At 39.8% G+C, this 20499-nt stretch overlaps 2 protein-coding genes across 2 annotated transcripts; both read right to left on the minus strand.

The window, feature by feature from the left end:
- Positions 1-1193: 1193 nt before the first annotated feature.
- Positions 1194-1925, minus strand: LOC139354095 (uncharacterized). Its single transcript, XM_070998360.1, has one exon. It carries the CDS (start codon positions 1923-1925, stop codon positions 1194-1196), a length of 732 nt encoding a protein of 243 aa, XP_070854461.1.
- A 787-nt stretch (positions 1926-2712) lies between these two features.
- Positions 2713-6377, minus strand: LOC139354096 (uncharacterized). Its single transcript, XM_070998361.1, has 2 exons — positions 2867-6377; positions 2713-2750 (listed from the first exon to the last, which is right to left on the minus strand). The coding sequence occupies exons 1-2, from the start codon at positions 6375-6377 to the stop codon at positions 2713-2715; spliced, it is 3549 nt and encodes a 1182-aa protein (XP_070854462.1).
- Positions 6378-20499: the final 14122 nt, after the last annotated feature.

Here is a 20499-nt window from a genome sequence, read left to right on the forward strand (position 1 = left end):
CATAGATTTACGCCGAAACGACTGTCTTAAGTTGAGGGTAGGGGCCGCTAATGGCTAACCACACTCAGATTGATAAGGGCAAAACAGAAATACAATTCGACAACTCACGGGTGTCGCGTGGCCAGAACAACGACCACGATCGACCTGCTCGTAACCGTACTTCAGTAAGGTGGTAAAGTGCACCAGCCGACCGTTGACTCCTAGGATAGGGGAAATGGAGAAACAGTACCTATAGGTGGGAACACCTAGTTAATTCATTCAATATGGGGGTTAGCGAAAGCTCTAGTCCGGTATAAAAGACCCCAGCCAAACAGATAAGACAGAAAGAAATTGTTCAGATCTCCCTGACAGTGGTCTAGAAGTACAACTCCCATCAACACAGACCACGACTGGAATAAGGCTGGTGTCCAGAAGGATGTCTTGACCGTTTCCCTAGGATCAACTTCACCCAGGAGAACGTCCTAATTACCGGTCCTGCAATCGACCACATTCTGAAGGAAGTCAACCTGCAATTCTAAAGGACGAAAAGAACTAGTGAACAAAGTGTATGGCCTAAGGACCCCAAGATGGGCAGCAAACCGTCCAAAGTGGCTGGCAGCACCGCCAATGTGATTAACACCATAGGGATCGTTGACTACAAGGATGATATTCAAGATGTCAACAAGACCATGAAGCTCATCGTTGGAATACTCCTGGTTCTGGAGATCCTTAAGCCAGAACAACGACCACGATCGAGCTGCTCGTAACCGTACTTCAGTAAGGTGGCAAAGTGCACCAGCCGGCCGTTGACTCCTAAGTAGGGGAAATGGAGAAACAGTACCCATAGGTGGGAACACCTAGTTAATTCATCCGATATGGGGGTTAGCGAAAGCTCTAGTCCGGTATAAAAGACCCCAGCCAAACAGATAATGTTACAGCCGACCCCTTAATGAAAGCTTCTAACAGCACTGCTTTATAATCCGATGACTTTTATTAGTTAAATCAAATTACAAAATCAAAATTAAATCAAGAGCTTTAAAAAATCTTCCTCTCCTATTGAGGATCGCACTGTAACTGTATGGTCTTTCGATTGTCGGCGAGATGTTGATTGGTGTCGGATCCAACCGATGAATTTATGTAAATTAATCGACGTTTCAAAATGTACTGGGGCGGTAACATTCCCCCCCACGTAAACAGCTATGGGGTGTTTACATTTACTTAGAAGCAACGTCCAGTACAGCTATTTTGGTTGCTGGCCGTACCATAATACCATGTTGAGTCTTAATAGTAGCAGATCGAACTTGACCATCTTTGGCTGTGACGACCTCTGTAATTCGTCCTTTGGGCCAAAGGTTCCTGGGTAGATTTTCGTCCACTACGATTACGACGTCGCCAACTGCCAGAGGATGTCGTTTGGGAAACCATTTGGATCGCTTGGTGATTATTGGCATGTATTCCTTCACCCACCTCCTCCAGAAAAGATCGGCTAGTTCGTTTGCCTGGCGCCAACGTTGTCTTGGGCTTGACTCGCTTGTCAGTGGAGGCTTGAAGCCGTCTGCGGATCCTAGCAATAAATGGTTGGGAGTAAGTGCATCATCGTCTTCTGCCTCCAAGGAAACGAAGGTCAGTGGACGGGAGTTTATTACGTACTCTGCACTTATAAGAGCATTTTTGAGACTTTCGTCGTTGTAATTGGCGTTTGGGGAAATGGATTTGAGTACCATTTTAATCGATCGAATTAAACGTTCCCATGCCCCGCCCATGTGTGGTGCGGCAGGTGGATTGAAGCGCCATTTAATTTTGTCATATTTTATAACGAGCTTGTCGAACTCAACATTTTTTAGCTCCTCTTTGACAATCTTTTCGGTTGCTTTGAAATTTGTTCCATTGTCAGAAAATATTTCCTTGGGCGTCCCGCGTCGCGACATAAAGTTTGCCAGACACATTATGCAAGAGCTAGTGTCAAGGCTGTGGGCTATCTCTATATGAACTGCGCGCAGAGTGAGGCATGTAAATATAACACCCCACCGTTTTTCTTTGTGTCGGCCTACGTTAACGAGAATTGGACCGAAGAAATCCACTCCAGTGTATGTAAAGGGCCTCTCGAAGCTCGCGACTCTAGCTGGCGGTAGTGGTGCCATCTGAGGTGGTTCCGGGATCGCCGAATTATTTTTGCATCTTTGGCACGCTTTCCGTACGGATTTGTAAATAACACGTAACTGGGGAATAAAATATACGCTGCGGATTAGATTAATTGTTCCCTCGTGAAGCATGTGATGGTTTGTTTCGTGAAATTCCTTTACTATAAGTTGAGTGATGTGGTGGCGCTTTGGCAAGACAATTTGGTCTCGGCTTTGATTTATTGTGTCTGAACGGCCTTGAGTACGCATTATTCCATCACTATCTATGTAAATATTCAGTCCAATCAATACGCTGGGCTTACTTATGAATCCGTTTGATTGAAGAGTCTCGAGTTCCGATTTGAAATGATCTTGTTGTGCTTTCCTGAAGAGTAGGTTTTTGGCCGTCGTCAGTTGTTCGAGCGTAAGAATTTTTTGGAGTTTCTCAGCTTTGCATCTAGCTCGTAGAATGTCCAAGTATAACAGAAAAGTAGCCGTTGCTCGGTATAAGCGCTTCCAATCAGAAAAGCGCTCAACGTATAATGGTACCACTACTATGCTTTCTTTTCTGATTATCAAGACCGTTTTTTTAATCTCATCATGGTCGACTTTGTTAGAAGGGCACAAAGTGGGCTGTTTTGGCCACTGGTCCTTTGAATGTTGAAGAAATGATGGGCCGTTAATCCATTCCTGTGAGTTTGGTTTGCTGATAAACTTTGTCGCCATGTCTGCTACGTTAAGCTTTGTTGGTACCCAATGCCACTGACCAGCGTTTGTGGTCTCCAGGATTTCTCCTACGCGATGCATTACAAAAGAGTAAAAATTACGCGGGTCCATCGTCAGCCAGGAAAGTACTGTCCTTGAATCGGTCCAGTAAGTGTGTTGATCGACGCTTATGTTGCGAATGCTCCGCACTTTGTAGGATAGACGTGCGCCGATTACGGCAGCAAGTAGTTCCATGCGGGGTATGGAAAGTGGCTTGAGGGGAGCCACCTTACTTTTTGCTGCGATCAGTGAGACGGTGATATCATCCCCTTTTCCTATCCGAAAGTAACACACGGCGGCATATCCGTACTCACTGGCGTCCACGAAAGTATGTAGTTCAACAAAATCTGCCATACAAAGTAAGGGCGAGTAATGGCGCGGTACTTGAACAGTTGTAGCTTGGGGTAGCAAGTCTTTCCATTTCGTCCAAAAACTCAGCTGAGGTCCTGGTAAGATGTCGTCCCAGCCTATGCCTGTGCGCCAAATTTCCTGAAGGAGCATTTTGAGGCCAATAGTGTAGCAGGATAAGAATCCTAATGGATCAAATATGGACATCAACACTTGCAGTACCTCGCGTTTGGTTGGCAAGGCTTCTTCCGAAAGGACGTTTCTTTTCATTCGTGCAAATCTGAAAACATATTTAAACATGTCAGTTGCTGGTTCCCAAAACATACCGAGGACCTTTTCTGGATCTCCGAGTTCCTTTGGCGACTGTAGATCGAGGGAATCACCCTGCAAATGTTTCAAGACTTCGGGTGAATTAGAAGCCCAGTTCCTTATATTGAAACCTCCAGCTGCGTGTATGTCTCGGACCTTTAGGGTAACCTCGATTGCTTCAGTTTCGTCGCCTAGGCTATCTATGTAGTCGTCGACGTAGTGTGCCTTGGTAATGGCTTCGAACGCACGCGGGCTTTGCAGCTTGTATTCCTCCGCGTTCTTGTCGCGAACATAATGAGCAATGCATGGCGCACAGGATATTCCGAATGTCATAGATCTCATTACAAAGGTTCTGATTGCTTGCGTTTCGTTGTTATACCATACAAAACGTTGAGCGTGCGCATCTGATTCCAGGATTCGAATTTGGTGGAACATTTCAGCAATGTCGCCACAAACAGCTATCTTACCGACTCGAAACGCCATTAATACTTCGGTAAGTGGATGTAGTAAATCGGGGCCGGTATACATGAAGTCGTTGAGTGACTTCCCGTGGGACTTAGCAGCCGCATCCCAGACGAGACGGACCTTTTGAGGTTTATTAGGATTGTGGGTTATAAATATTGGAAGGTACCACACGCGTTCGGGCTGTTCAAGGAGTTCGGCACTAGACAGTTCGGATGCATACCCCTTTTCGAGTAGATTATTTATTTGCATCTCAATTTTGCCAAAAAGTTCAGGTTCTCGGTTTATCTTAGCCTTTAGACATTTTAGCCGTTTCATTGCGTTGTTATAGCTTTCCGGAAGAGTTGGATTATTCTCGCGCCATAGAAGTCCTACTTGATAATGTCCTTCATTCTTTGAACAAGTTTTATCCAATATTTCCAGGGCTTTCTCGTCATCCACGGAACGAAACGTCTTTGGAGTAACAGTTTCAACGCAAAAACTTTCTTTAATGCTCTTTTCAATCTCATCCCAGTTGCACTGGCAGTGGTGCATGGAAAATGCAGTTTTGGAGCTTGTGGAGCCTTGCAGTCCCCAGCCGAGAATACACTTAGACGCAATGGGATCATTCCATTTTCCTTCTCTGAGCCTTCGTGGTACAGCGAGCTTCCAGTTGTTGGTTCCAATAAGAATCATTGGTTCGGCATTCGAATAAGATTGTAGGGGTATTCCATCTAGATGTGGAAACTTGATGCGCAATTCATGTACGTTCACCGTCTGTTTTGGCAAGCCTAGGTTTTTCACAGTATGGACATTATTTAGCCAATATGTTTTAGTGGCGCCTGCCCCGGCGACTCGAATATTGCAGCGTACGGAATTGCCCTCTCTTCTGGTGGTTTGATTGGTCCACTGCATACAGATCGGTTCGGGGGTGCCACTTATGTTTAAACGCTTAAAGAAGGATTCGTCTATAAGTGTGACCGAAGAGCCTTCGTCCAGGAAAGCAAAGGTGTCAACTTTAATATTGTCACCTTGGACATATATTGGCACGATACGAAAATATTGTTCAACTTCTGCTGACTTGACTTGGTGAGACGTGACAACGTTGATATTGGGCTTGCCTTTGTGAAGTAAGGGATGATGCCTTGACTCACATCCTCCAACACCGCATGCATTAGTAAAAGAGCATCTACGGCCATGAACTTTCAGGCACTTAAAACAGAGCCTGTTGTCGCGAACAACTTGTTGCCTTTCTTCGTAAGTGAGATTTTTGAATTGTTCACATTGAGCGACTGGATGCTGTGCGCTTTGGCATACGAAGCAAGGTGAGTTCTCGGATCGGTAGGAATTGTGTGGGTGCTCCTCCGATTCCGCATGTTGCGGCTGTACATCGTTGTAGCTGGTATGAGTATGTACATTATTCGTCCTTGAGTATGAGGTTGAAACGACTGTGGAGGCTGCTTCTGCGATCTTATACAACCAATCGCTAAATGCTTTTACATTTGCTATGGATCCATCTTTTGGGTGCATTGCCCAGTTCAGCTTATATTGATTTGGAAGTTTGTCAACCAACTCGCGAACAAGCATAGGGTTGTTTAGATGTGCATCTAGTTGACAGGCCTCCATGGTAGCACAGATGTTGCGAACAGCAAGGGCGTAGTCGATAAGTGAATCCAGCCTGTCCTTGTTTACTGAAACTCGTTTAGCTTTGTCAATTAGGCGATCCAGAATTTGATCTGGACGACCAAAGAATGTTTTCAATGTGCTTATAACCTCGGGAACCATGGTTGGCAACAAAAGCTTGTCTCGGACTAGATCGTACGCTTTCCCTTTAAGACATTTTTGAAGTCGAAGCATATTTTCGACGTTTGAAAAGCCGGCAGCAGAAGTGCTGTTTTCAAAGGCGCTTATAAAGGTGGGCCACTCGTCTGGGTTTCCGTTAAATGTAGGTAAATCAGCTGGTAGTATTTGTCGAGCTGATAATTGAACGCTGCTGGGGCCCATTGTCGTGGGTGTCCATGTCATGTTGGGATCATGTTGGCGCGACAAAATATTATATTTTTGTTCAATATATCTCTGCTCAGCTTCTCGTTTTTCCTCTAGCATCTGTAACATAAGAACGTTAGTTGACGTGTTTATACCGGGTGTTTCTTGTAAACTCATTTTCGGCTCTTTTTGCAATCCCTGCGCGGCGGAGCCTTGATGTGCAGTTGTATTGGTCTTCACGATGTCGGTATCACCCTTCTCGCAAGGAGGGCAGGCCCAGCCTTTAAGGTTATTTGCGCTTTCTTCACGCACACAAGAGAAATGGTACCAGGTCTTGCAATTATCACATTGAACCCATATTATGTCTTTCCTGGGTCGATCTTTTTTGCAAGCACCGCATATCGTGGTATCATCTCCCCGTGGAAGCATTTTTAATTGTTCGCGAAATTGATTTCGGTTGTGAGCTTCTCTGCCTGTTGGGGGAAAATTTATTTGCTTTCGCAAGCTATGCCCCTACTCACAGCCTTAGTTGGCAGAAAGGCAAACCGTGGAATCAGAATATAGTTTTGTTCTTTTTGGTTTTTTTTACCACGAAACACTAACACCGATACGCGGAGTGTCTTCGCAAGAATCTATTTGTCAGTTTCTGTCTTCGGTTGGTGTGTATACACTGATTATAAATGTCGCAGTTGATTTAAAGTTCGTGTCACGATTATTGTTAATGTACGGGACTGCGGAACTTTATTGTTCTTAAGACGCAGTCGAGTACCAATTAATAGTTAACCCGATGTTGGAACTAGATTAGGTTTAATATTGTTACTACGGAACTTTATTGTTCAGACGCAGCAACTTGTGGTGTTTTGTTTCTTTGTACTCTCGTATATTTAGATTTTTTAAAGAATGTTACAGCCGACCCCTTAATGAAAGCTTCTAACAGCACTGCTTTATAATCCGATGACTTTTATTAGTTAAATCAAATTACAAAATCAAAGTTAAATCAAGAGCTTTAAAAAATCTTCCTCTCCTATTGAGGATCGCACTGTAACTGTATGGTCTTTCGATTGTCGGCGAGATGTTGATTGGTGTCGGATCCAACCGATGAATTTATGTAAATTAATCGACGTTTCAAAATGTACTGGGGCGGTAACAGATAAGACAGACAGAAATTGTTCTGATCTCCCTGACAGTCTAGAAGTACAACTCCCATCAACACAAGGTATTATCAAATACTCTGTACGCCTTACAAACATGATTTGTATAAATACCATCGTTTAAAAATTATGGGAAAGTTTTTTTTTTAGGATTTTTTTTATTTCTTCAAAAAGGATTTCGGCCAATACTTTAAACTGTATTGTCCTTAAGATTCCTCAAGTTTGGACAGCATTGAATTTTGTACGTTCGTATCCATCCGCTACTTTGGGGTCATGGAATCATTTAGAAACTTGAACTCTACGCCTTTTGGGAAAGTATATTAAATATATGATTGATGTTTAAGTCAAAAACTTCTGATGTGAAACAAAAACATCTCTTAACGATATATATAACGATATATATATATAAAAGTTAAATCATGTACACGAAAAAATCGAAAGGTATTGTGTCTTTGACTAAGTCGATCTTCAGCTTCATCAAAATTGTACAGCTTCTTGCCTACACGGGCTATTCTATTGAAGCATGGCGAATAAGACAAAGTTAGAAAGTGTATTTACTTAGTGGATTGTATAGTACAAATTCATCACAAAAGTATATATCAAAACATATGTACACTGGTCGGCATAAGTATTTTGACGAATCAAAAGTTAAATATACTCATAATTTGAAGTTACTTCTTGTAAACTTTGGCATCACTGGAAAGGTAATTTAAATGCCGTTTGAATGATACAATTCTTTTCTTAACCCATTCAGTACTTATTGAAAAGGACGAATTTGTGTGAAAATCGACTTTTTCTTTCGCCATTCCCACTCTTACTGTGTCTCCTACAATTTTATTGCTAGAATAAAAGAATTTTTAACTGACATTTTCGTTTCTCATCAATACCTATCGATTGACCTAAAAAAAGTTGCCACGCCCACTTTAACGCCCACAAGCCGCACACAAACCTCAAAAAATTGAAAATATAAACTCGGATATCCCGGAAACTATCAAAGATTTCAGATTCAGATTTCGTAATTTTGTACGCAGCGCAAGTTACGCGAATATGCCACGCCCACAAACCACCCAAGCCTGATGCGCCCACAGTTTTCATGATAGATAAAAAAATTGTAACTGAAATGTATTAGTCTCGTCAATACCTATCGATTGATCCAAAAAATGTTATCCATGCCCACTCTAACGCCCACAAACCGCCTAAGCCTTTGGCACCCCAAATCGCGGGTAGGTGGCGCGTTTCAATTTTGCATTGCTTTAGCTGAGTAACGGGTATCTGATAGTCGAGGTACTCGACTATAGCGTCCTTCCTTGTTTTGATTTGGTTTTATAGTGATACATCGAACGTGTTTTGAGAAAAATGGTATGGCACCGCCCATTTTTTACATGTTAGAATGGTCTTCGAAATCCTGGATGTTAAAACTTAAATAGTTATGCTATTGTAACATCTTCTTCGGTGTCAAGTTTCACATCCTTGAACTCAAGTGGATCGTCTTAAGTATCGTCGGAATGGTCTGCAGAGCTTCTTAAGGGACTGTCGAGCAATTCTAACACTTTAGTTGGAAGACGAATTCTGTGTTGTACTTTTATACGATGAGCTAGATTTACCCATGATATGATCGGATCTCTGGTATTCAAAGATCTTTTGAATACGTCCTTCAAAGTGTTGCTTCGACTGCTTTTCCTCGCATAATTCAGCGTATCCGATTTATAGATTTTACCTCATGTTCACGCCAAAAGGGCGTTTAATTTCAGGAGGCAGTGTCGAGCGGCAGTTTTATCCAGATGTCTACATCTCGCGCGCTCGCACTGCCGTCCGCTCTCCCTCTCCATCTCTCCCCTAAGTCTCCGCTCTGCTCTGGAGCGCTTAAGTTAAGTTAGGCTTCAATTATTTCATCGATCAAGCCGCACCACCCCAGCATTTTGGTCCAGTTCGAGCCGGATTTCAAAATCTTTGGACTTTCCTCTCCTGGAGTTTCCTTTGATTTTGTCCCAGCAGGCTTGAAACACTCCAGATAAGTTCCGCTTACTATAATTGCCGGTCATACAGCCAGTTTTTCGAACCCTATTTCGACTAACTTTCTGTGTGATATATTGTCTAAATCCAAAAGAGATTAATCCGACGCAACGGCATTTAATATATGTATTTCAATTCCGTTACTTGTGCCCGACAATATTCCAGTTTCCTTTGCCCACAGTTGCACACTTGAAGCAATTCCAGTAAATATTTCAGTGCTACTATTCAACGAAAATATTTGTCAAATACATTTTTAATTCTAATCGTGTGTAAAATATAACTCAGCCGCAGTAAAAAATTCCCGGTCATAAAATGACCGCGTGTGTATATTTACATAAATATTCTAATACAGTCCACTCTAACTACTCTTTCTAATACAGTCCACTCCAACTACTTTTCTCGACCTACAAATACGGCTAAACTATTTCCAATATTAAGAACAAAGTTACAAATTCCACAAATTTACTCCAGCAAATCGTTTGCAATTTAGTTGTGCAGGTGACAAACAAACGCAGCGACATACAAACATAAGCGAAGTCTTTCCCATTCCCGCAACGTTATTCTGCTACTCGCAATCCACATATGTACGCACATACATACGTATATCGATACCTTCGCCAGTGCACAGTGGGTCAAGAGCTCACAATAAATGTTCCTTCCAAACATACAATATTAAAGTCCGTAATTTTTTACATAAGTCCGACCATCCGATATAATAAATATTTATTGACTCTGCCTATCCGACAGTGTGACCGTACATATTTACAATCTTGATTGGTTCCTAAATTCCAATTGGATTTAAGCCCGTTTCCTTACTGAACTAAAATTCTAAATTATTTTACGTCATGGCAACATCAGTAAGATCCGCTTTAACCCGATTTATGGCCACAGTTGACTATCTGATCCACTTTGAGGCCACTGTGAACGCTCCAGGTGCCCCTACCCCATCGTTATCCGCCTATAAAATCCGTCGCGATCACCTCAATTCCTTGTGGCAAACGGTAAAGGCAGCATACGACATATGCTCCGACTGCATTATAGCTGCAGGCGAGAGCGCCGCAGACACAAAATCCATACTAAAGTCCAAATATTACCAAACGTACTCCACTTACGAAATATTTGCCGCGCAGCTGATGGAACAAATCCAAAAGGGCTCCTCCCAAATACCTCAAGCTCCAGTAACTCCGTCCCAAAATTTCACGTCTTATGGCTGTCGGCTCCCTCCTATCGACACAGAGGTTTTCTCTGGCGATTATCTTCGCTGGCCGACTTTCCGGGACCTTTTCACGGCAATATACATAGACAATCCGAGTCTAACGCCCGTTGAAAAATTATTCCACTTAAATTCAAAAACAAGTGGCGAAGCTCATTCCATAGTTTCAAGATCCCCACTCACCAATGATGGCTTTCGCTCAGCCTGGAATAACCTAACTGAGCGTTTCGAAAATAAGCGATTGCAGGTGAACAGTCACCTGAAAACACTTTTCAATGTGCAATCCATAGTACAGGATTCGGGAGCAGCCTTAAAGGAACTTCAACGCACTTTTCAAGGTTGCTTAACTTCCTTAAAATTTTCCGGTGTTAATATTGAGAATTGGGACCCTATCCTGGTTTATATGTGCTCGACAAAACTACCAAAGCTCACTCTCTCATTATGGGAGCAATCCATCCAAAATAAAGCCGAAATTCCTACGTGGCTTGAGCTTGATGCATATTTGACGGAGCGTCATCTAACTCTTGAGGCCGTCGATAGCTTCCGATCTGCCAATTTCCACCACGTCCAGTCCACAGACATAAATCGAGTGGCAGAATTTCGAAAAATAAATTCCTTCAACACAAGGGTAGTTCCGATACCCAAAGGCTGTGATCTGTGTTCGAAGAAAAACCACCCCGTGCGTATATGTCCACGCTTTCTACAAATGACGGTAAACGATCGCCTAGCCTATATTCAAAGGAAGCAGTTGTGCTCCAATTGCTTTGCAAGCAGCCATCAATTCCGGGATTGCACAAGCGCTCACAACTGTCTCACTTGCCAAGATCGGCATCACACATTGCTGCATCGAAACAGCGGCCCTACTATTCCGACGATTCCATCCGACCCTCCAAGGCCAGTATCCGCCTCAGTTCCACACATCATTTCGTCCTATTCAGCGCAAGTTTCCGTACAAAAAGTCCCTCCTAAGAATACTCCATCCGAATATTGGGTTCCATATCCCGCCTTGGATGGCAGACGTACTCGTGGTATTAAATCCTACCAATGCCAAAAGATCCATCCTCTACGGAAGTGCCACCACTTTCTACGGCTAAGCCCCCAGAATCGGCTTCAGGAAGTACATATCCAGAAGTACTGCTCCAATTGCTTGGCTCACAATCATTCCAAGGACTCCTGCCGCAGTGGTCATCACTGCCACAAGTGTGGAAAGGACCACCACACTCTCCTACATACGGACGACCGATCTATACTTCCAAAATATTCCTGAGCCTACTATCCTGAGGTTCTTGCTACGGGTGTCCTCGCAAGGGGTGGAGAATGTTCACGCCAAAAGGGCGTTTAATTTCAGGAGGCAGTGTCGAGCGGCAGTTTTATCCAGATGTCTACATCTCGCGCGCTCGCACTGGCGTCCGCTCTCCCTCTCCATCTCTCCCCTAAGTCTCCGCTCTGCTCTGGAGCGCTTAAGTTAAGTTAGGCTTAAGCAGTTCTTGTTTCAAAGTGATACAATAAACATCTACGCCCGTCGCGTAAAAACCCCAAAATACTCCCGTGTTTTTTGGGTACCACTCAATCTTGGGGCTTCAATTATTTCATCGATCAAGCCGCACCGCCCCAACACCTCATTAAAAGTTGTTTTTGCTTAAGCCATCAAACAGGGCAACAAAAAGACAAATTTATATACAAAGTGTTCGCAGATAAGAAGTGATGAAAAAATTACAGTGTGCTAGATAAACAAAAAAAACGAGTCATAAACCTTAAAGCCAATGCGCACCGCCTACAACCCAATTTATTCAACTTATTTTTTTGATATGTATTAAGGGAACCAAAATGCAAATTATTAACTGGTGAGAGTATGACCTTCAAAATTGCTTACAAAATAAGTCCTCCTTAATGTGCATGTTATTACAAGAATCAGTTCTTCAGAGCAGGTATAACCTGAGTTATTGCCTTAATAAAAATATAATCTTTATTTTGCGGTTTAAGAATGCTCCCGAAGTGTAGTAGAACTATAGGTGTTTGGTTTTTTAAAATACGATTAATTAAACAATGCTTAGTATATAAACAAAATTGAGATTATTTCATTTCCAATCAAGCGGGATAAGAAATTAATTTGTAATACATATCACTGGAAGGCAGTCCACTTAGTGACGAATCGCACCGGGGTTGTGAGGAACACGACTACCTATATAGTATATATAATTGGAAATGTGCTATGAAAGTCCGATTGAAGCAACTAACACGTCGATCGAAAGGTATTGTGACTTAGTCAAAATGGTACAGCTTCTTGCTCACGCGGTCTATTGTATTGCAGCGTGCAGAATGAGAAAAACTTAGAATGTATACTTATTCAGTGGATCGTATTACGTCACGAAGGTTGATATCAGAACTTTTGTATGTTGAAAGTAGGTAGAATATAATTTACTTGCGTATAACTTAAAAACATTTATTTTTATTTTTTATTCAATAAGTTACAACTTTTCCTTAATAACGACTTTTAACTGTTCACACTTTTCACAATTATTCTTTTATGGAACCGATCTTCTCGGATGCAAAAGCGGACTGCTTGGCCAAGGGCCGATTATCTGATAAACAAACCTTGGATTAAGAGAATTGGGGAACTCATTAAGAGTTGGGCAAGGGTTGGACTCAAGAGAGTCGGGAAATCGGATGATTAAATTCTCTGCTCGATTGCTAAACTGATTAAGCTGCAGTTTTGGGGCTCGCCGGGTGTTGACTGGATGCTTGTGTTTATATTAGCTGGACCCAGCTAAGTTTATGGTAAGAGAACAGCGACGCAATTGAGTCTTAATAATGAGCTTCGAATGAAGTAATGGAGCTAATTGGGATTCTGTGGGAACGCTGAGTAAGGGGTCCCCAGCTAATAATTGTTTATAAGAAATTGTTTACGATTTGGGAAAGGCGGCTGGGCGCTCGAACTGGAAGGCGTTCTCAGCTAAGAATTGTATATGAATAGTTTGTTTATAAATTGGGTAAGGAGGCTGGGATCATGAGCTGGATAACTCTCCCCTTTCTAAATGGAATGTTCCCGATTCATTGGACGTGACGGATAAACTGAATTTAGATAATTTGTCAATTCGACTATAATTTCATCCTCAGTGGTATTTTCATTTTCGGACGTGTTATTTTCCGGGGTTTATTTTAACATGAATTTGCAGTGGTTTGAAAATTAGATATTTTTAGAATTTAAATACAAGCGTGATAATTACATATATTAAAGTTAATATGATCAGTATTAACGTAATTGGAATTTGAGTTTGTTTACTTTGAATAAAAGGGTTTAATATGTTAATGTTATCAAATGAAAGTTCCGAATAATTTGACATAAGATATTCGGATACTAAAAAATCATTATACTGTTTAGTAGTGATATATTCTATTATCTTATGGTCCAGATTAGAGTAGGGTATATTATTTATTGTAGTAGTACTATTAAAAGTAATTAAAAATGACCCATTTAAATGAGTATCATTAACAGTATTATAACCATTTATAAAAATGGGTCCTTCTTGGATTACATCAATTTCTTTATTATATTCCCTGATTTTATTACAAAGGGATTTTTCTCCATTTAGTAGCCTAATAAAACAAGTACTTTCTGGGCTTAAAGTGCCATACTTATTAAATATTTCTGTCTTAAAATTAGAAATTACATAGTACCTATTGTTACATTTTGCGACATGATTATCAATTAATAGTTTTCCATCATTGTGTGAGATGGATCTTGCGTTATACACTTCGCAACGGTTTGTTATGATGGGGTATTTTATATATATCACAATTATTTCTTGGTGTATGGCGATTTTAAATTTTGGTATATCTAATATATCAGTAATTACTACAGGTCTCTGTTCGTGTTTATATATTTCTTGGATTTCTTCAGCGTTCAGAATTTTAGTGTTGAAGACATCTATTTTTGCTAAAGTAATTGTATCCATTAAATTCATCAGATCGTAAGTGAGCAAGCAGAGACGGTGTTTTCTGAATGAAAATTCTTGATTTGAAATAATTGTTTGAAGATTCTTAGATAGGGTTTTTATTTCTTTAAATAATTTAGAGTTAATAACAAATTGATTGTTATTATTTTGGATTAAATCATCAATTTTATTTTGCACCGTTATCAAATCATCATGATCGGGAGTCCCTGCTATCTATTTCCAAAGGGTGCCTAATTCATTAATTCCTCGTTTTGCCCTACTTGGTAAAATTTGTGAGAGGAGCATTTTAATAATATCTAAATCATAGGAAATTTCCCACTGTAAATTATTATTTTTGTTTATGTGTGTTGATTCGAGTTTGATTATGTATTTATATAAACTTAAATTAGTTATATGAAATAGGTCAGCGTATGAATCATAAATAAGAATGTCTTTTGTATCCTTGTAGAGGAAAAAATCATGGTTCGTGTAATCCATTATTTCGGAATTGGTGGCTGCTACTAATAATAATAATACAAATATTATTGAATTCATTTTCTGTAATTTAAGACAAACCCTGTTTAAGATTTGATGTTATCTTTATGAATCGTACGATTTCTATTGTTTTTGATAACCTTATTATGTAAATTTTCCTTAGCTACTTGTTTTTTATATCTAGAGTTAAGCCTATTCCTTTCCCAGTGTTTTTTCTCTTAAATGACTTACCTTACGAGTTAGTCTTTTTCCTTTCTACCTTTGTTGTGAGAATTTAACATTTTCTCTTTTGCCTGTTTTAATAACTGTGGAATAGTATCATGTTCGATTTTATTGTATAAAATATCATATGGTCGTTGGTTGGTAATGGAATGTATAGTCATGTTATATTTCTGAGCTGCTCTAATTATAACTTCAGAATAATCAACTAAGTTAAGTTCATCTTTGATGCAACAAGCAATTTCAGTAAGGGTTGAATGAGCCCTTTCTATTTGTCCATTGGACGTACTATGGCGAGGATCTGCGAAATATAAATTAATACCGCATCTTTGTGCGAAGGATTTAAATTGTGTTGATGAAAAACTAGGCTCGATATCCATCATTAAAGTTTTAGCAAGTGGAAAATGTTGCAATATTTATGAAATTTTGGTTTCTATGTTGAGTTTATTTTGAATCTCCTTTACAACTAAGTATTTTGAATATGAATCATTACAAGTAATGAACATTAAATTCTGAGCGTAAAAAATGTCGATATGCAAATTTTCTCCTTCTTTATTTGGGATGGGTGCTTGACCAATAGGAATTAGTACTTGTTGCTATTACAAATTGTACAGTTCTTTATGTACTCCTGGAGTTTTTTGTTCAAATTTGGCCAATAGTATAGTCTGTTAATTTGCTTGTAATTTTCGTCCAGTCCCCTGTGTGCTCTACGATGAGTTTCTTCTATTATTAATGCTCTGTCTACATCTTGGACGAATATATTTGTATATAGGAATTTATTCGTGCAATTTTCTTTAAGTGGGTTTTGAATTTTGTATAAGTCTTCTATTGTTATGTTAGGAGGGATATATTCCCTTAAGATTGATACCAAATTTTCAGGGGTATCAAATTCTATTATATGTCTGGTATTTCCGAATATATTGACCATCTCATGTATTGTATACCTCCCCGTTGCTATTAGCAATTGTTGCTTAAACTGGTTTAAGGGTTTGCGGGTTTCTTGTATAACATTCTCAAAACTACTCTCTGCAGAATGCTGAGTGTTTTGATCTGAGACCGACTCGTTACTGTCCGTTAGGTTGTTAATTTGAATTCTTGATAGGGCGTCAGCAACTACATTGGTAGATCCTGGTTTATAAATTATTTTGGGAGAGTAACTTTAAATGAATGAGTACCATCTTTTCATCTCGATGTTTGGATTATTTTGAGAGATCGAGAAAGACAGTGGTTGATGATCTGTATAGATTTCTATGTTGTGTGACGATCCTGCCTGACGGCTAGACCGCCACAATATATATATATAAGAAATAGATATATAAGTTTGGCATTGTTATTATTAGTACGTAAGAGATATAAAATGAAGGTTTATGATTTAGTAAGTGGAAAGCGAACATATGGATTTTTGGGTGCAGAACCAAAATAGGACAAATTTGGTTCCGCACCATCCGCCCGAGGTGGCAACCGTAGGGAAAAATACTAGAAAATAGAGAAAATATCAAACCGAGCTGGCAAGGCAAAGGGAAAAGGGATGAGAGGGCCACACGGCGGTTTCCGGGCTCTCTCTGCTCTGGTACCTCGAGGCGAACAGTCGCGCACGCGGACGAAAGAAAAAAAAGAAACACGTGGAAAAAAGAAAGCTCGGTCGGCAGGAAGTAAGGTTAGTGAATCAGTGTAATCGGCGCAGTGAAACCCAGGAACAATTAACCACGATAAATAAAACTGAGTGAACTTATACGAAAGGAAAAGACTAGCCGTGTTGATATACATATTGGGTTTTGCCCCCCCTCGCACCCCTTTGTTCACCGAGTGATTCAGGCTACTAACGATCGATGACCCAATTGGAAGCGGTCCCGATCTTATGAATTTCCTCCACTAACCCCCCCCACGAGATGGTAGACCTCTTCGTGTCCTATCAACCCCCACGAGGTGGTAGACCCCTTCGTATCCTATCAACCCCCACGAGGTGGTAGACCCCTTCGTGTCTTATCAACCCCCCACGAAGTGGTAGATCCCTTCGTGTCCTATTAACTCCCACAGCGGAATGACAGAACTTTCCGACTTTGACTAACCAAACTTGCTTCTAGCCGGCCAACCACGACAGAATCTGGCTGCGGCCTCGCCCAAAGGTCCAGCCCGTGGAATTTTCGGCCTCGCGGGCCTCGAACCTCGGCCACGTTTCAATAAAACCCGGCTGCGGCCTAGCCCGAAGGTCCAGCCCGTGGGATTTTCCGTCTTGAAAGGACTTGGAATTCTGATGTTGCCGTAACCTCATAGGTCCTGGAATATCCCCCGCCCCCCTTGTAGCGGATAGACTCGGAATCTCCGGGGTATTTGATCAAATATCATCGTTCGCTCCGCAAATATTACTTTCTAGCCCTATGTCTCAGTGACCTTACAAATTTTTTGTAAAAGGACCTCTGGATTCGACTGAGACATATATCCTGGCCAGAGAGCATCCTTACAGTTGTTAACGCCGTGTAAATAGTTTCGCAAATTTTTAAATGCCCAAACTATTTCTAAAAGTTCTTTCTTATTGGTTGCATATACTTGCTCGGCTTTAGTTAAAGTTTTTGAAATAAAGGTTAATGGTTTTCCTTCCTGAGAAGGAACAGAACCAATAACTAGATCGGACGCATCGGTCGTTAAAGTGAATTTTTTGTTATAATCAGGTTGTACGATTTCGATTTGTGCAATTAAATTTTCTTTGAGCTCGTTAAAAGCTCTTACAGCTGAATCATCTAACTGTATGGAAGTTTTACGGCAAATTTTTTAGGATATTTTACCATTTTGACCTTCTAAATACTTTGTCAGAGGTTTTGCAATTTTTGCGTAGTTTTGCACAAATTTTCTGTAATAGCCGGTTTGGCCTAGGAAGTTTCTAAGCTCTCGAATGTTTTTTGGAATTGGATATTTTAAAATTGTAGATATTTTTTCGGGGTCTGTTTTGATTACATTGTGGGAAACAACGTAGCCAATAAATGTGGTTTCTAATTTGAAGAACTTTGATTTTTCAAGTGAAATTTTCATATTTGCGTTCAGCAATATATTAATTATGACGATTAAGTACTTGTAGTGTTGTTCTATTGTTTTAGAAAATATAATAATGTCATCCATATATACATGACATGTTTTTCCTTCTTGTTCTCTCAAAATGTCATCCATTGCACGTTGGAATATTCTGGGAGCGTTCGTTAGCCCAAATGGCATTCTCAAGAATTCATATTTTCCGTTATTTATAGAAAATGAAGTTTTTTCAATGTCTGTTTCTTTCGAGAGAATCTGGTGAAACCCAGACTCCAAGTCGATCGTGGAAAAGTATTTAGCTTTTCTAAGGTTTGACAAAATCACCGAAGGATATTGCATTGGATTCCTGTCCGGAATGGTGTTTTCATTTAGTTTTTTATAGTCTATAGCTAATCTGAGTTTTGCGGTACCATCTTCATTAAAACCCTTTTTTAGTACCACTAAAACAGGAGAATTATAAGGGCTCTTGCTTGGTCTTATAATTCCTTCTTTTAACATGCGATTAACTTCAGAGTTTACGAAATCTGAAGCCGATAGAGCATACGGATACTGCTTGCTATAAATAGCTATGTCGTTTTCGGCGTTTATTTCACCGCGAATATCAGTCCTAAAAGAGACTTGCATGTTTATCTTCGAGTGCTCATTATTGATAATATTTATTATCTCATTTTCCAAATCCATTTTTTGGTTTGGAGTTGATTCACTCATGTTGTTTACTTCATTGTTGTCGGATAATTTAACAACGGCGGGTTCAGGATTTTTGAATCCCAAACTTGTTTTGCTTTGATTTGCCTTCAGACTCAGTTCTGATTTTGACCTTTTCATCAAAGTATTTTCGTATACTAAATTCCTTTAATGGAAGAATTGTTTTTTCTTCAGATAAGGAAAGTTGGTTAAAAGAACTGTCCTTATCATCAATCAATATTGCTTTTTTGCCCCCATATCTTATTACTCCTTTTTCTGTGTCTATTGCAGCTCCTATTTTTGTTAATAGGTTATAGCCTATTAGAACGTCCGATTTTAACCCATCGATTTCATAAAATGAGAAACGCATATCAAAGATCGTTACCATGTGATAATATTTAATTATTGAATATCCACTGACCGTATATACTCTTTTATATATAGGAAGCTCGTTTTTGTTTTTATATATCCCTGTTCTGAAATAGCAAGAGGTTGCTCCTGTGTCAATTAAAATTTTAAGTTTTTTATTTATCTTGCTCCGGATTCTCGCCTAAAAAATGGTCCTCTTCGATATTATTTAATCGCATAGTTTTAGTTGCCGGTTTGTTAACCGTACCTGTTGGTTCTCTTTTGTTCTGTCGATTATTTTGCTGAGTAGTTTGTGTCTCTGGCTTTTTATTTTGATTCCACCTATTCTGATTATAGTTGTTGTTGCTTTAATTGTTATAAGCCTGATTGTACTTTGGCCTATTCTGAATCTGTAAAGATTAATCTACTTCCATCGGTTCTGGCTTGTTTTGTTGAGCTTTATTGGAATTCCATTGATTATGGGAAATATATTGAGGATTAAACTGTCTGCCCTGATTCCAATTATGATTTTTATTCTGATTAAAATTGCTTCTATTCTGGCTATCGGGTTGGTTAAATCTTAAGTTGTTAGTATTCCTCTGATTGCCTGGGATTTTTATTTGAGTTTTGATACCCGAATAAGTTTGACTCATAAGTCTTGCGCTGTAATGATGTGAAATAGTTTGCGAATTGGGCCCTCAAATTAAAGCTTTTTAGTTCTTGTACTATTACCATAGCGTTCGGTAAGTCTGAAGGTTTCATAGAAAATATTACGTCTGAGATATGGCGGTCGGGGCCAGTAATGAATACTCTTAGTGCTGTCTTTTTGTGTTTTTCATTCATTTCAGCAGTAAATGGTTTATTTCTGCACAGAGAAAATTCTGACGTTCTAATCTGAGTTGAAAATGTTCTTAACAATAGAACGACATTTTTAAGTTGAAAATGTTTTTATTTTGCTCCAACCAAGTTGAATTGGCGGTATTTAAATAAATTGTATGTACAAATAAACTATTAGTTCAGTCCTTAGTGTATACTTATCAAAAAGTTGTTAAATAAACTCAATTTAACTTTTCTCTTCTCACCATTTCGTTTTTATATTGATACCAAAATGTACTTACACGGTTTTTAAGAACGAATGTTCTCAATTCAAGCGTATTTGTCTTCTTCTCCTTTAAATTCCCTGACTGATTTGATAATTTATTTATTTATTTATTTATATATTTACTTATCGCCAATGGATTAATCCTTATCTGGCTACATACGATTACCTTAAATCTATTATTAAAAATTACTTAAAAAATATTCCCTAAGGGCTTGCCTTAGCATACCTCTATTGGCCCCCCAGCTGAATCTTATGCTACAAGGCAAAAAATTAAACAATCTAAAAGCCCTTAGTAGTGGCTCATTGCGAGCATAATTAGTCCTGACAGCATGGTCCAGGAATGGAACCATGGTACGGAGATTCCTGG

Source organism: Drosophila suzukii (assembly GCF_043229965.1).
Source record: "Drosophila suzukii chromosome 2 unlocalized genomic scaffold, CBGP_Dsuzu_IsoJpt1.0 scf_2c, whole genome shotgun sequence".
NCBI lineage: Eukaryota > Metazoa > Arthropoda > Insecta > Diptera > Drosophilidae > Drosophila > Drosophila suzukii.

Bases quoted from the DNA above. Each gene is read 5' to 3' on its own strand.
- LOC139354096 (XM_070998361.1), bottom strand. From the start codon at position 6,377: ATGCTTCCACGGGGAGATGATACCACGATATGCGGTGCTTGCAAAAAA. The intron at 2,751-2,866 runs GTCAGTGGCATT...CAACATTCAAAG, and splicing joins CCTGGAGACCACAAACGCTG to GACCAGTGGCCAAAACAGCC.
- LOC139354095 (XM_070998360.1), bottom strand. From the start codon at position 1,925: ATGTGTCTGGCAAACTTTATGTCGCGACGCGGGACGCCCAAGGAAATA.